The sequence below is a fragment of the Lagenorhynchus albirostris genome, chromosome 1 (assembly GCF_949774975.1).
Source record: "Lagenorhynchus albirostris chromosome 1, mLagAlb1.1, whole genome shotgun sequence".
Classification (NCBI taxonomy): Eukaryota; Metazoa; Chordata; class Mammalia; order Artiodactyla; family Delphinidae; genus Lagenorhynchus; species Lagenorhynchus albirostris.
Genome location: NC_083095.1, coordinates 129,147,377 through 129,165,237, shown reverse-complemented (window position 1 = coordinate 129,165,237; position 17,861 = coordinate 129,147,377). Strand labels below are relative to the sequence as shown.

The following is a 17,861-nucleotide window of genomic DNA, read 5'->3' as shown; positions in this document are numbered from 1 at the left end:
TATATATATATATATATATATATATATACACACATTCTTTTTTATTCTTTTCCATTATGGTTCATCACAGGACACCGAATGCTACACAGTGTGCTATATAGTAGTACCTTGTTTCCCATCCATTCCATACATAATAGTTTGCATCTGTTAACCCCAAGCTTCCAATCCATCTCTCTCCCACCCATCCCGCCTTGCCAACCACAAGTCTGTTCTCTATGTCTGTGAGTCTGTTTCTGTTTCCTAAATAGGTTCATTTGTGTCATATTTTAGATTCCACATATGAATGATATCACATGGTATTTGTCTTTCTCTTTCTGACTTACTTCACTTAGTATGCTAATCTCTAAATCCATCCATGTTGCTACAAATTCCATGCTTCCCCAAAAGACATGTAATTTCAATACTGGACACTAGATGTCACTGTTAACCGGTTCTACACAACCACCCTTCATAAAGTAGTACCAGGGGAAAAGTCATCACCAAGAATTATTAAAATCACATTTACGTGGTATTGTGCTACTTAATCTATAAAAACTGGAACACAGCAATAAGACAGACTTTCATTAAAAATACTGCACGTTCTCTAGGCTCACTTTGAGGGGCTTAAAAAAAAAAGCCTATTTTTCCCCAAGTGAGAAATAATAATAAAATCATATCAAGCACCACTGGAAGACCAGGAATTGCAACCTCCCATTGCATGTGTGAGGTCTTTAGATTGGGCTTTTAGAAAGTGACTTGCAACCCAAAGCATACAAAAATCTTTCACCCAGGAAAAGCTCATCATAGCTCTCATAAGGGAGACAAACATACTTTGAGGTTTTGTCAAGTACAGTTTTGAGAAAACAAGGCTGGTATCTGGAAACCAAAATTTGAATCCAAGGGCTTTTAACTCACATGATTATATTCAGTCCCTTGACAATCATGGGCCGCTACTCATCTTCCTTCCTTAGTCCAATTTGACTGATTTTGGCGGTAGGGCGAGAAAGAATCTTTTCTCCTGGCACCCTCTCAATATCTGGTTAGGAGACCAGGTATTAATTGCTACAACTACTAGCTTTATGCTGAAAATAAAACACAGGAAAAATAAGTGGGAAAATAGTAAATTTCTAACCATCAGGAGATGAGTTGTTAAACTTTCAGAAATTGATAGGATCCATAAACATATTAAATAAAATTTGTAGAAGATATTCCTATTTATTGAATGACAGAAGATGGGACCCCAAGAGCTGAGTTGCTCTTAGGGACAGCATTTTTTTCCCCATCAAATCCAGTTTATTCTAAAAGCAAGTAGCTGCTAGAACTTTTATTCTGTGCTTTTCAATGAATCTTAATAAATCTGATTCCTTTTTTCTTGCCATGGTTTTGCCATCTGGAGTACTTTTCATGATTGTAACTTCTGCTATTCCAGTCCTAAAAGTCACGGAACATACGTTTTTCAATCAAGTAAGAATGTATTGTAAATATGAAGGCTTACTAAGGCCCCTAAAGGCAGATGGCTTTTCCAAATGATAAACAAACGTTTCCATTTGAAGGCCATGAGTGCATTAGCTCCAAGCAAAGAGCAAACGTACCTTTCATAAGTTTAAATGCCAGTCCACTTTATTTCTCTTTCAAAGTGTACGTTCTGGTACTCATTTATGAATAGACATACAGACTGATGGAATATACTAGAAAGCCCAAAATACGTATCTACATATATACATGCATGCATGCATACATACGGTAATAAAGAGGGAACCCCAAAATAGTGGGGGAAAGATTTATTCAATCACGATAAAGGCATAACTGTGTAGCCATCTGAAACAAAGTAAAATTGAATCCATACCTCATATGATACACTAGAATAAATTCCAAATGGATTAATATGAAATGTAAAAATGTAAGAGCATACAGTTATAAATTACTGAAAGAAGACACAGAAGAAATTTTTTAACTTCAAAGTGCAGAAAGACTTTCCATGACACAAAATCTAGAATCAGACAAGAGAAAATTACTAAATTCACCATTTAAAAAATGTAAAACTTCTGCCTGGCAAAAAAAATAAATAAAACTGCATGAGCAAAGGCATAAGTCAACAGGCTATTTGAAGAAAAAAGGCTTTTGCAATTTATAGCATAAAAAATTCTTTCATGTATGAAAAGATCCTACAAATTAAGAGGATGATCAATAACCCAATAGAAAAACAGATCACAGGAGAGGAATATAAATGGTTCCCAGGTCAGGAGATCAAGGTGCGGTGCAGGGCTGGGACTGGAGTGGGACAGGTGAGGTGCCTAAGGGACAACATTTAAGGAGACCCTGAGAATTTCATTTTATTCAGTGCCTCCTTAAATTCTGCATCCAAGGCACCTCACACGCATCCTACTCCAAGCCCTGAAGGGATCTTAAACATATGAAAAGATGCACGACCTCACTCAAAATAAAAGCAAATGAAAACTACCCGAGATACAATTTTTCACTTATCAGATTGGCAAAAATCCAAATGTTGGACAACACACTACCCTCAGACATTGCTGGTCCAAGGGTGAGTTGTTTCAACCACTCTGGAGAGCAATTTGCCACCCACTGGGCATTAAAATCACAAATACATATGGACTCTTGACTCACTTCTAAGACTTTATCCTACAGATACAGGCAAACATAAAATGATTCACTCATGGGAGTATTCATTGCAGCACTGCTGGTAACGGTGAAAGATTGGATACGACCTGAACGCGCATCACGGTTAAATAAATTACGGTTAGTTCATATAGTGCAGTACCATGCCACTGTCGAATGAAGGGGGCTGTGTTTTAGATATTAAAACGGAAAGTTCTCCAAGATATGTTAAGTAAGAAAAGCAAGGTCCATGTGGTAGCCAAGGGGGGGGGGGAGGGAGGGATGGATTGGGAGTTTGGGATCAGCAGATGCAAACTACTATATAGAGAAAGGATAAACAACAAGTCCTACTGTAGAGCACAGGGAATTATATTCATATCCTGTGATAAACCATAACGGATATAGCTAGTGGAAACCTGCGGTGTAGCACAGGGAGCTCAGCTCGGTGCTCTGTGATGACCTAGATGGGTGGGATGGGGGTGTGCGGTGGGAGGGAGGTCCAAGACGGAGGAGATATATGTATACATATAGCTGGTTACTTCGTTGTACAGCAGAAACTAACACAGCATTGTAAAGCAATTACACTCCAATTAAAAAAAGAATATATATATGTATAACCGAATTGCTTTGCTGTACAGTAGAAACTAACACAACATTGTAAATCAACTATACTTCAATAAAATAAACAAACAGATAAATAAATAAATAATTTTTAAAAGAAAAAAGAAAAGCAAGGTCCAGACCATATTTGCCAAGACAAAGGGAAAATAATATAATACGAATGGGCTGGTAAGTGCGTGAAAGCATCTGCCTTAAAAAAGGAACTATCAGAGAGTGGTTATTTCCTGTTGGGGAATGGGAAACTGGGTGGATGGAGACAGGGGAATCACATTTTTTGATAATGGAGTCATGTAATATATTATTATCTATTACAAATACAAAATAAAACATGTGTTTCCTCTGGCACTGCTGCCCTCAAATATCTATTTCTACCTAGATGCACAACACCTCAGGATACTTTTCTGAAGCTCTTCTAACACACTAGCAGTGCTACTCACTCCTTGGTTTGACCTGACTTACAAAAAGATGCCCAAACTTGGTGTCAGGGGAATGGGCTTTCAGGCTCTACCAAAGTCATCATCAGGCTAAGCAGGCTACTTGGTTTTTTTTTTAAAGTCTGATCCTCTGTCAATATCATCAGTGAAGAACATGAGCTGACTCAGCAAGAATGTGAACAGGGGCCAAAGGGAAAGGGGCGGGGGACTGCTCTCCTTGGCTTTGTTAGTCTGAATAGACACTGCCTTGGGGTTTCCATATGCAATACAATTTTCTGCATCCCTGAAATTTTTATTACGTGCCTTGTGGAAAAGTATCTGCAGATGAGCTTATATACAATGAGCGTTGCGTAACTGTAGCGTCTGTATCATAACAGGTCATACTCAGGCAGTGCTTCTAGCCTGTGTTTGGTTCAGGGCAGGAATAGAGATGGACTGGGGCAAAGGTGGACTATTTGTCTGGCCCAGGGGACTTTGCTGAAGCTTCCTCTCATTTCTTAGTTACAAGTGCCTGTCAGCACTCCTGCCAATTGGATAGAATAGCCCTTTAAGTCTCCTTTGGAGGAAGGCTGCCCCTTCCTTCAGAAGACCAGGGGAAAGGAACCCTAAAATTCTCTCTCTTCTGACACTCTGGTATAGGACAGACCACCAGGAAGGGCAGGTTGGAGGTTCCGGACATCCTACCCCAATCTTACCTAAGCAAGCCCTCTCTCATCTGTTTTGATATTAGAGATCCTGGCTGACCCCCAAACCTGTTCTCGACCCATTATATCATCCAGTTTCCAGGGCAATCTTGCTCGGCTTAGAGAATGACCCAATGGAGGGCTTTCTACTGCTAAAGCCAGCATGTACCCAGGAAGATGTGTGAGTATCTTGGAGGAAAGAAGAATGGCACCATCAGGGGGAGACCAGACTCACCCAAGGGCAGAGAGCAGAAGAAAACACAAAATGATCACCTTGGTATCTATCAGCTCCTGAGCACCGCATATGTACTGGGTCCTGCCTGGAGACCTGGCACACATGTTCTCCAGTCCCTGGACCTGCATGGCCGGTAGTGCAGCCTCCACTTGTTCTCCCGACCCCTGCTCGCCTCGGAGACCTTCCCCTGACACCCCGTCAAACATGTGCTCTCACCACTGTTCACTATTTCAGTTCACTATTAACTTCAAAGTGCTCATCAAAATTTGTCCTTCTTTTGTTTGTTAACCGACTTTTTCTCTTTATTACTTTCTCCATTAAATTAAGCTCAATATGGGTAGGAACCTTGTTAAACTTTCCCATTTTTAAATCTCCAATGCCTAGCCCAGTGTATGGCTGGGAGCAGTTAAGACTATTTGTTGAGTTAATGATGTGTATCGCTTGGTTATTGATGAATGATTAGTTAATAATTCATAAGTACATATTAAGAAATCCAAACTGAGTTTTGTTAGGTAGTGGTCCCAATGTTTGAAAATGAGAAAAATCATAGATCATGGAAAAGAAGTACATAGAATCAGGCCAATTTCATCAAGTTCACTTTAGGTTTCTGTTTAAGATTTCAAGAGGCCCTGAGAACAATCAGGCAGGGCTTGGGCTCTAAAATTTTAATGCTTAGTTAATCCTGTTCTTGATCATTTTTAGGAAAAGGGGTTGGGAAAGCCAATTTCTAATTTGTTCTTTGGTTCGCTCATGTACACATTTTTAAAACTGATTCAATTTATTGAATAATCTTAATACCTTAAGCACTGAGGATACAAATATGTATAACACTCCCTCTGCTTTAGGAGCTCAGACACATGTCCAAATAACTGTAACATAACATGATAATATATTTTATTTTAATATAAGCAGAAAGTACTTTTAGAACACGGTTTGCTTGGGGTGGGGATGCCACAGGGAGCCCACCAAGTGTCACATAAGCTCAAAAGTCAAGCAAAGTAAAAGCTCTCCGCCCTATTTCAAGGCTAGACTCATGCACATGTCTGGCACAGGCAAGAACACTTTACTCAAAGCAATGACTCTCTTGGTTTCATTCAAGTAACAACAGAACTCTAAGCAAAGCCCACACAATAAAGCCAGTAACCAAAAGAGAAAAAAAAAAGCAACTTAGGGCAGATGGGCAGAGAAATGAACAGGGCTGTTTGGTTCAGGAGAGCACAACAGCAGTTTATAGAGGATGGAGGAACTGAACTCACAGGCGCACATAGATGCACACGCCCATCATGTCATTCTTTCCCAGTCACGGCAACGTGCTGGTCCAGAGCTTATCTCTGAACATGTGGAAAGAGTTACCTTGCTTTAATTTACTGAATAAATATGAAAATGTCTGCTGATGTGTCCTGGTCGAAGCCGAGCAGGGACCCAGCTGGGAGAGGAGGTATGAAAGCCCCCGTCGAGCGGTGAAGGGCGTGGATGGGGGGCCTCGCGTGGAAGGTGCTGGCTGACCAGGAATGAAGAGGGCAGGTGGGTGGCAGAAGGGGGTCTTTTCCCTCAACAGAAGGCACCATGGGAGACTGCGCTCTCACCCTTGCTTAGCTTCTTCCTGTCGTTAGCTCTTCCGGACTCAAGAAATTCAGCGTGAATAAAATTAAAAACAAGACAGGAGCCTGGGGGGGTGCCAGGAATCCTCCCTGACCTTCAAAGCCTCGGGTTCCGGGGATTTAGCCAAGCGGGCTTCATGTCCTTGTGTTATCAGCCCTCAACTACCCATCCCAGCCAAAAGAGAAAGCTCTGTGTTCGATTCAAGACTAATTTCATTTGCTGAAATGCAACAGATTAAGTCACCGAGTACCTCAATTCATTTACACATTTATTTTAAGTACCTATTCAAAAGCAACGTGCCTGGAACTGCTCCTGGCCTGGATGGGTGGTAGGCCGTGGTGATGGGAACAAGTAATCACAAGAAGTGGGAACAAGAACAGAAACAGGGCTCAGTGGGGTCAGCCAGTGGCTTTTGAGCCGAGTCCACCGGGTGGCCCAAGAGTGGAGGTGGAACGGCTCTCCAGGCCGCCCGACAGTGTGTTCATTCTTGTGACGGCACAACCCTGCAGGCCCCCCGGCTCAGGGAGCAACACATCCCAGCCCAGCCAGCACCGGGGCCCCAGGAGGCCTGGCAGGAGACAGACAATGCAGGGCCTGGACTTCATTCCACAGGCAATGGGGAGCCACAGGTGGAGTTTAAGCAAAAGAGAGGCATATCCTAATGTGTTTTAGAAAGACAGTTTGTTTTGGAAAGACGCAGGGAGGAAAATAAAATCAGAATAGGGGAGATCCCTAAAGCACAAGAGTTTCCGCCTATCACATTTAAATGACTCTTTCTGCTCTGATTAACAATTCACCCTAAAAAGCCAATATTATCCAACTCATTTTGCCTTCATAACAGTTCTCTGTAAAATGGGGACTAATAATGACTGAGTTATTGTGAAGACAAATGGCTTAAGGCCTCCTTCTGTATGAACAGCACACATCACAGTGTCTGGCGCAGGGTAAACACTCAGAAGCAACTCCTTGCTGTGTGCATTAGCTTCAACACCTTCCTGCATGGAGGTTTCGCGTCAGCCTATTATTTCAAGGCACTTACTCAAGGACAGTTTCTCCACCATCAGGGATTTTTTTCTGGTGGGAGGGAGCGTAGGTCTTGGGGTGAGTCTGACTCTTTCAGGATCATTCAAGTTTGAAAGCCTGAGGTTTCTGAAAGGCTGGTCTCCAGAGAGCTAAGGTTGTTTTTTGTGCTTTTTTTTTGTTTTGTTTTTGTTTTTATCCAAGGGACCCTGTTCTTTCAAATGGCTGCTATACCTCTGAAGGCAAAGTTCCATCTATTTGCATTAAGTTGTCAGCAAAAATAATATGTACATTAGCAAACTATGAAAATCCAGAATTTTGCAGAGCTTGAAACTGAGATCAAGGAAAAAAAACTCATAGCACACTTAATGTGATGCTTAATGATAGAAATGGTTACTGTGCTCTCTGTTAATCAGACATAAATGCTATTTCATTCCCATCAATGACAATCATGACTGGGTGGGGCAGAGACTTCTCTGAAGACGGGCCAGATGTTCCTATCTGATGTCTAGAGGGATGAGTTTAAGGTGAGGAAGGCAGAATCTCTGTGGGCTTCAGATACACCCTCTTGATTTAGGACAAGTCAGGGCTAGAGTTTTCTCCCTTCAAAGCCTGGCTATCGATATGCAGTCCTTAGTCTGAGGCCAACATTTAGGACGCTTCATTCCCTGTCAAGAAACGAAGTGTTAAGGCTTCCCTGGCGGCGCAGTGGTTGGGAGTCCGCCTGTCGATGCAGGGGAAGCGGGTTCGTGCCTTTGTCCGGGAAGATACCACATGCCGCGGAGCGGCTGGGCCCGTGAGCCATGGCCGCTGAGCCTGCGCGTCAGGAGCCTGTGCTCCGCAACGGGAGAGGCCACAACAGTGAGAGGCCCGCGTACAGCAAAAAAAAAAAAAAAAAGAAAGGAAGTGTTACCCAGTTCTGAGGGACTGGCGAGGAATTCCTATGTTCTCCAGCCCTGAGCTCAAGGGTTTCTGCATTCTTACAGCCCCTCTTCCAACTCTTGGATCTAAAACCCCAGTGGAGCTCCAGCAACAGGGTAAACACAGGCTGGCCAGGGAGAGCTCTGCCAGGAGCTGGAACAGAGCGTTCCAGCTTGCTCTGGGTGGGCCTGGGGTGCTTTGGAAGTGGCTTGGTGTCAGGAGGACGCCCTTCTCCCTCAGCTACTCTTGTGTAGGTTTAGCTCGTACTCTTATTTAATGCTTGTCACTTTTCATTAACTTTTGTGGCAGGCCCGGGTTTGCTTTCAACTCTCTGTATCCAGCAGAGGATTTCTGGAGCTCTTTCAGACGTAGACGCTCCTGTCAGAGAGTGACAGCTCTCTCAGCCACAGGTCAGCGAGGCAGAGATAGCAACTTGCATTCTGGGCTTCCGATCAAATATTCAGAAAAGGGCACTTTACCCTTTGAAAGTTGCAAACTAAACAGAACTTCAGCCTGGGAAGCAAATGTACTTCTGATTATTTAGACTGAAGTTCTAAAGAGGACGCGACAGTCAGTGGTTCCAACAACATCAATGAACGAATTTCAGGCAAATGCACAGAGAACAAATACGAAGTAATATCAAAGTTGTCCTTGTAACATCAAATTCCTATTCATCTACTCACATCCTGGGGAGTGTCTGTCTCAGTCTTTCAGCAATTATCATCTTCAAACTGTGTTGTCCTACACCACTGGTTTTCATCAATTTGTACGAATCCATACCCATGTCCTTATAAGTGTGTGTTTTCCTTTCGTATCATCAGCTTAGAGGCACTTAATGTAACACTAAGAAAACAAGCTCCCCCAGTGGAAAGAGACCACATTTCCTCTTCCTTCCAACTCATCTCACCGCTGTATATTTACAGTTCTGGTTCTTTGTGAACTGTATTTTAATCACTGTGTCCTTTAAGATTTTGCTACTCAAAGTATGATCCACGGACCAGCAGTATCAGTATCAGCGTCACATGGGAGCTTGTTGGAAAAACAGACTACTCAACTCTACTCCAAAATAAAATAAAAAGTTAAAAAAAAGAGTCCTCCGTATCCTTGCCAATACTTGTCATTGTCAGACCTTTAACTTTTGGGCAATCTGGTGAGTTTCCCTGATTACGTGTGAGGTTTAGCACCTTTTCCCATGTGCCTACGGAGCATATGAAACGTGGCTAGTCTGAGTTGCACTGAAAGAAGTAACATACACAGCAGATTTTGAAGAATTAACAGGAAAAAGAATGTAACGATGTGTCATTACTAATTTTTATATGGATTACATGTTGAAATGATAATAATTTGGATATACTAGGTCAAGTAAGATACAGTATTAAAGTTTAAGAAACAGACCACTCAGGCCCTTCCCTAGACCTACCAATATAGAGTCTGCCATCCCCCTGGGAGTCACACTACAGTGTAAGAACACTGCCTCAAAAGATAATGTGAATCTCACAAATCTACAATCTGCAAAAAAAAAAAAAGGAAATACTTTCGCATAGAAAACTCATATACAACAGGACGTATGTGGGCATATAAGCAAACATAATACTAAGAAAAGCCAGCATGTTTCCTAAGTGGCAGACCTGTTATGAGGACCTTATGTGTATTGGCTTGTGACTCCTCACTACAATGCAGGAAGTAGGTACCATCCTCCTCCTGTTGCAAATGATGTACACGCACAGAGAGCTTACGGCACTTGTACAAGGTCACACAGTCAATCACGGAAGAGGTAGGAATTGAACACCCAAGCAGTCTGACTTCAGAGGGCATGTTTTTAACCACTAAACTACACCACCTCCCAGCAGTGTGCACCTGTATTCAGGAAATAGAACAGTTGATTCAGGATCTGAAAGAAAAAGCTAGGTTGCTAAAAGGTGCCTTATTTCTGGTTCAGTAGCATTTAGAAGCAGGGACTAGTTGAGCCGGAAACCACAAAACACTAACGGAACTCCTTTGGGTATTATCTGAGGACAGTAAGGATAGAGGGGATGCGTGAAACCCAGTTTTTTCCAAACGAGCAGAAATTGGAGGCCAGATAGGTCCCAGCCTTCAGCGTGCTTCCCATCATACTCCCTACCTCTCTTGTACTGCGTCAATGCTCTGGGGGTTTCTTGCTCATCCGAAGACAACCTCACATGCATCAGGTATCAAATGACAGCTTTTTCCTTCCTTTATTCACAATCCGAGAATATCCATACTGCTCTGATAAATTATTTTGTATCCTATTTAAAACCTCATTAAGAAAAAGGCTGGAAGGGGAAGGCGGGTGCTTATAAATCATACTCAAATAGCTCTAATACTAAACACAGTGGCAATTTACGTTGAAAGTAGAACAGGAACTTTCAGACGTGACAGCCCAAGAGCTCTTCCTTTGATGAAACTCAGTCCTGCCAGCAACTGTTAATTAAGATAGAATCTTAGTCTGGGCTCCAAAGAGTCATCTACCTGCTAGAGTCAGACCTCCACTCTTACATTTATAGATGAAAGGAGGGTCGACATCCAGGCTCCAATTAATGTGGCTGTGGCATTGGTACCATCTCCTCTGGGGCACCTATTTTTAACCACATGGTGCTTTCTGTCAAAGGGGAGCATCCCACAGGGATTCTCTACAGACCAGAATGTTTGCAGAATGCAGGGCGGGGAGTTCCTGGAACAGACTTCAGAAGTACAAGGAGGCTAAAAACTTCCTGTTGAAAGTACAACTTCAGCTATAAAGGCACTAGACAACTTTCATTTGGAAGCTGGCCCCAGCTGGTGGGAGGCAAGATAAAATATGCCATGCCCTTAAAATGCCACCCTGATGACTTCAACTGCTTCTTGACTGATCCAGCAGTGCCCTTTTCATAACCTCCACTTCAGAGGGAAGGAAGAAGCTTTGGATCCAACAAGGAAAGATCGCCGAGTTTCTTACGACGCACGTGATATAAACATGCATAAGTCACTTAATAACTGAAATGCCAGAGTGAGACTTGGCAACTCCCAAAGATCAAAAACACGGAGCAAAACAAGCCGCCCTGTCTTACGCAATTCTCCCAGAGCTTATAGTTTGGAGTGGAGGGGACCATAACATGTGGGGAGGAAGCACGCCACAGCCTGGGGAACAGTGCAGTCGGCAGGCACAGATCAAACACCCGAGACCCACTCCAGATACGCCAGTCCAGGGGCACTTACCTTGCACTGCCCAGACACGCAGATGGCCGTGCCGTTCTGGTCACAGGGGGTACCATCAATGACCTTCTCCGCCTGCCGTACGTAGAAGCGGTACCCCATTGCCTGGCAGTTCAGCTCACACTTCCGATTGCCCTTGGCTACCGAAAAAGAAAAACACAACCCAATAATCAATAAGCATCTTTATTTTTTTCTATATTTTTTATTGAGATAAAATTCACATAACATAAAATTAACCATTTTAACCAACGTGTGCATTTCAGTGGTTTTTAGCATATTCACAGTGTTGTACAACCATCCCCGTGAACTAATTCCAGAACATTTCTATCACCCCAAAAAGGAAACACTGGACGTGTTAGCTGTCACTCCCAATTCTCTCCTCCCCGCGAGACCTTGGCAGCCACCAAATCTATTCTTTGTCTCTGTGTATTTGCCTATTCTGGACATCTCATAGTCACACACCTTTTAAAATGCGTGAAAGTTATTAGATCTCTCTCTCTATTTGATGGTAGAGAGAAGGGGTTGTATCTTGATCTATAGGCACATAGTAGAGATTCGATGCTAGTGAATACTGTAAAGGAATTCTTAAAGAATCTCACAATGCAAATAATAGACTCCCCTTTTAGACATCCTCCCATGCTTTAACATAGTCAAAATTATATCGTATAAATCAGCAATCACAGTGAGCACACAATATTTATGTTCTACTTTTTATTATTTGAAATCTATACAATTATATCATTTTATGTTCTTTTACATGGCTGAGTTTCCTGTAATAATTCCTCCATTACCAGATATTTAAGTGGTTTCCCTATCACCTTAGTTTGGAGTCCGAAGTCCTCAGCAAGGGAGAAAACATCTTTCAGGAGCTGAACCTTGCCTACCTTTATAGTCTCATTTCCTCCTGTTCCTCCTTAAATCTGCATTCTATCCCCAATTAAGCACTTCCTCTGTCCAGCCATTGTTTCGCTGCTCCTCTGGCTAGCACCTGTTTCTACTTTGCTTTAGTTCCCAGGTCACCCCCTCTGGGAAGCCCTCCACAGATCCTGATCTACTCTATACGTCCATCCATCACAGGCTGACCCAGTCTCCCCTACTATAAGGTTAAACAAACTTCATTTGAAGCATGGCTTTGAGGGACCACAGAGATGTGTCTATCTTATTCACTTTTATATCCCCAACACTCAGTAGAGAGCTGGGCACATAGCGAATGCTCAATAAATCCCTGAGGAATAAAAGGAGGGATAGATAAATGAATATTGGCCTTTGGGTTTTTTTTTGTTTTTGTTTTTGCCTTTCTCTTCTCTCTCCCCACTAGATAGATTCCCCTACCTCGGGGTGTTTCTTTATATTTTTGTTACTTCACAAAAAGTACTTCACCAGCACAAAGCCTGGTGCTCAATAAATGCTAAATTAATTACTGCTACAACTAATATTTTCAGAGCAATCTAGTTGCCTCCAAAATAAGAATGAGAAGAATGTTCAGGTGAGATATATTTCCATATCCAAGGGAGAAAGACATGCCAAGTACACACTGATTTTGTTTAACTGCTTTTGGAGACAGGACTAATGCTATGTTCAGCCATAAACAGCATGTTCCAGGGTCATGACTTTGTCTGAAAATCTGATTACTGCATTGGATAATACTAACTTTTTCCTACACAACACAATACATCATACTTTCCCCAGTGTGGCTGCCTGACTGTCATAGCAACGAACTTCCTTCTACTCCAAAGCCATTGAAAATCGCTAACAGGAAATCACAGGCAACCTCTGGGACCACATGGTTTAGGGAAGATTGAATCTTCTGTGTACTCTGAGCTCTACTGGAGAAGTCAAGAGACTTGATTTCCTACGCTGGCTGCCCAAAAGATATAAGAGGTGATCTTGGAAAAGTCAAAGATTACCAGAGACGAAGCACCTTTGGGAATGTCTGAAACCAAACCGTCATTTTATGGATTACACACACACACACACACACACACACACATTTCACACACACACAGCAGGCCTAAGAAAGGAAGTGACAAGTTAGAGGGAAAACTAGTCTCCTACAACCTGCTTTCTCATGTCATCTATGTATCCAGACCCCGTTTCCTCTCTCCCAGCTCCTTACTTTGGGAAGTGACAGCAGGAACTATCCAGGTGCATTGCATTTTGTAATAAAAGTGTCTGAAAGGCAGCCTCACAGAGGCCAAGGGTTTTGAGTTCTCACTTCTCTGGGCTTCCTCCCAATTACCTCTATCCTTTGGAATACTGTCACTGGCAGCTACAGCTTTAACCCTCAATATTTGCAACCATACTATGGAAGAACATTCTGAGAACAAAGAAAGATGGCTGAACATGAGACAATGACAGCAAATGGCTACATGAAAATAACCCAGAGGAACGGCCTTAAGTCTGAGTTTCTCCTACGTGTGGCCCAAACCAGCTACTAGGTCTGACCCTCTGCCTATGTGGCTTAGGCAGTGTCCCTGCCTTCTCAGACTTGCAACAAGGAAAAGGGGGATCCTAGGAGATAACTGAAACCTGGGGACAAATGACTACCTGACAAAATTGCCCAGAATCCTGCTGCCTTAGCAATATTGCATGTAGAGCATCTCATAAAATTACATTAGCGGGCTTCCCTGGTGGCGCAGTGGTTGAGAGTCCGCCTGCTGATGCAGGGGACACGAGTTTGCGCCCCGGTCCGGGAAGATCCCACATGCCGCGGAGCAGCTGGGCCTGTGAGCCATGGCTGCTGAGCCTGCGCGTCCGGAGCCTGTGCTCCACAATGGGAGAGGCCACAACAGTAAGAGGTCCGCGTACCGCAAGAAAAAAAAAAAATTACATTAGCCCTGACTTCTCCAGACCCTGCTCATACTCCTCAACCACTTTAAAATGCCACATAAAAACACATCTGCAGGGCTACAGTTTAATGTTTTTCATGGATGGTCATTTCACTCCTTTTTTCTCCCCTTGAACAGAATTACAATTCTGATGTCAAGAGCCTCTTCTCTAAGCAGATTTTGTCATGGTTTCCTCCTTGAAGAGAGAGGGGACAAAACAGGAGAGCACAAGCTAGAACAACAGGATAAGAGCAAGTGGGCACATCCTTCTCCTCCGCGCTTATCTCCCCCTTACTGCTCTCCCTCTCTGCTCTCGTCTGCTTCCTAAAAGTCCTCCCCACCCCCACAGGGAATACCTTTACATTCCACACACCACAGAGGTAGTGACTCTCAGTGTGGTCCCAGGACCAGAAGCATCAGCATCACCTGGGAACTTGTTGAAAATGCAAATTCTTGGGCCTCACTTCCAACTCCTAAATCAGAAACCCTGGGGATGGAGCCTGGAAACCTGTATTTTGACAGGTCCTCTGGGTGATTCTAGTGCATGGTCAAGTTTGGGAACAACTGCTCTATGAAAAATCAAGTAGTGAATAGACCTGGAAGCAGCTGATTATTCTTACATTGAATCAAAGATGTTCAAATTCCATGCCTAAATTTAAAAGTTAATACAAGCACTATTTTTTAATTTAGGATATTGCCTGGATCCCTGATAGTAAAACAGCCCTCTGATCATTTTTAAAAATTCTGGAGAATATACAAGAAAATTCAGGTTGCTTAGAATAAAGTGACTAACAGCTAAAGGGTTTACCCTCAAACACAGGTTAAATGTTTAAATCACTCATTGAACTCTTTAATTGGAAAATCCATTGATCTAAGAGGAAAGACATTTTTAAGTGATAAAGGGCAAAGGATATAGAAAAAGAGCTAACAGTTATAAAATTTTGGAAGGTGGGAAGCAGAAGGATCCATGGAAATGACTTAGCAGACAGACCCAAGCAAATGGATCTTAAGCAGGAATTGAAGCAATGAAACTACCTAGTATTGTACCATCTCCAGAAGGCAACTTTGGAAATAGGGGAGAAAGCAGGCCTAAAAACAGAAAAATTATCTATAAGCGTATTTAAGAATTAGTCAGAGGTTCTACTTTCCAGAACGGTTAGCTAAAAGCCTTTGAAAATCAGCTCCTTCATAAAAGCAAAGAGAACATTGGAAAAAGCTGGAGTGGCTATACTAATATCAGACCAAACAGACTTCCAGACAAACATTTTTACCAAAGACAAATAAGAGCATTTTACAATTATAAAATCCATCAGGAAGACAAACAATGAAACCCCAAAATACATGAAGCAAAAACTGACAGAATTGAAAGGAGAAACAGACAATTCAACAATAATAGTTTGAAACGTTGATACTCCACTTTCAATAATGGATAGAACAACTAGAGCCAGTAGATATCTATAGAACCTTCCACCCAAGAAGAGCAGAATACACATTCCTCTCAGGTACACATGAAACATTCTCCAGGAGGGAACAAATGTTAGATCACAAAACAAGCTTTAATAAATTTAAGAGGAGTGAAATCATACAAAGTATGCTTACTGATCACAATGGAATGAAATTAGGCATCAATAGCAGAAAGAAATTTAGGAATTTCAAAAATATGTGGAAATTAAACAACATACTTCTAAATAACTGATTAAGGAAAAAAAACTCAGGGGAAATTCGAAAAAACTTTGAGATTTATAAAAATTAAAACACATCATACCAAAACTTATGGGATGCAGTTATAGTTGTGCTTAGAGGGAAATTTATAGCTATAAACACCTATGTTAAAAAAGATCTCAAATCAATAACTTAATCTCCCACCTTAAGTATTGAAGAAAGAAGAGCAAACTGAACTCAAAGCCAACAGGAAGAAGGAAACTAGAATGGAAATAAATTAAACACAGAAGGGAGAGACAACAGAGAAAATCAATGAAACTGAAGTTGGCTTTTTTTAAAGGGAAAAAAATTGACAAACTTTTGGATAGACTAACCAAGAATAAAAGAGAGAAGACTCAAAATACTAAAATTAGGAACAGAGAGGGGACATTACTACTTATTTTAGAGAAACAAAAAACAAACAAAAACAAAAAACAAAACAAGCTTCTAGCCAGGGCAAAATAGACAAGAAAAAGAAAAGGCATCCAGATTGAAAAGAAAGAAGTAAAAGAAAGTATCTATCTGTTTTCACAGATGACATGACCTTGTGTACAGAAAAAATTTTAAGTGCACCAATAAACAAGTTCATCAAAGTTACAGGATATAAGATCAATAGGCAAAAATCAATTATATTTCTATACACTATCAATAAAACAACCTTAAAATAATAGCATTATTTTTTATTGTAAAAATAGCATTTACAATAGCATCAAAAAGAAGAAAACACTTAGGAACAAATTTAACAAAAGAAGTGTAAGACTTACACATTGAAAAATACAAAACACTGTTGAAAGAAACTAAGGAAGATCTAAATAAATGGAAAGAAATTCCATGTTCATGGATCGAAAGACAATATTGTTAAGAGGGCAATACTCCCCAAAATTGATCTACAGATTCAGTGCAATCCTAATCAAAATATCAGCTGTCTTTTTTTTGCAGAAATTGACAAGCTGATCCTAAAATTTATATGAAAATACAAGGAACCAAGAATAGCCAAAATAACTTTGAAAAAGAAAAACAAAGTCGGAGGACTCATACTTCCTGATTTTGAAACTTACTACAAAACTACAGTAATGAAGACAGTGTGATATTATCACAGGCTAGACCACAAATCAATGGAAGAGACCTGAGAGTCCAGAAATAAACCCTTATGTTTATGGTCAATTGATTTTTGACAAGGGTGTCAAGATAATTCAATGAGGAAAGAATAGTCTTTGCAACAAATGGTGTTGGGACAAGTTTGCATATCTACATGCAAAAGAATGAAGCTGGACCCCTGTCTCACAGCATATATAACAATTAACTCAAAATGGATCATCAACCTAAATGTAAAAGCTAAAACTATAAAATTTCTAGAAGGAAGCATAGGCATAAATCTTCATGATTTTGGATTATCAATGGTTTCTTAGATGATATGACATCAAAGGGACAAGTGACAAAAGAAAAAACAAGATAAATTGGACTTTATCGCAGAAGTCTATTGAGAAAATGAGATGGCAACCCACTGAATGAGACAAAACTTTTGCAAATCATATACCAGATAAGGGACTTGTATCCAGAATCTATGAAGAACTTTTATAACTAAAAGATAAAAAGAGATTCCAATTAAAAAAGGACTTAAATAGACATTTCTCTGAGGAAGATATGCAAATGGCTAATAAGCACATGAAAAGATGCTCAATATCATTAGTCATTAGGGAAATACAAATTGGAACCACGAGATACCACTTCACACACAGGATGGCTGAAAAAAAAAAAAGACAATAAGAACACTGGCAAAGATGTAGAGAAATCAGAACCCTCTTACAATGCTGATATTATTGTAAGATGAAACAGCTTCCTTGGAATACATTTGAGAGTTCCTCAGAATGTTAAATGTAGAGTTACCATATGAGCCAGCAATTCCACTTCTAGGAATACACCAATGAGAAATGAAAACACACATCTTCACAAAAACTTGTATATGAAAATTCATAGCAGCGTTATTCATAATAGCTAAAAAGTA

At 41.2% G+C, this 17,861-nt stretch overlaps 1 protein-coding gene across 1 annotated transcript in view; it reads right to left on the bottom strand.

Annotated features, from left to right (window-relative positions):
• THSD4 (thrombospondin type 1 domain containing 4) overlaps positions 1 to 17,861 on the bottom strand; it is a 542,551-nt gene that overhangs the window by 301,144 nt on the left and 223,546 nt on the right. The window contains exon 6 of the mRNA XM_060153293.1: positions 11,331 to 11,467. Within this exon, the coding sequence (XP_060009276.1) occupies positions 11,331 to 11,467 (137 nt within the window). The remainder of the gene's footprint in view (positions 1 to 11,330; positions 11,468 to 17,861) is intronic.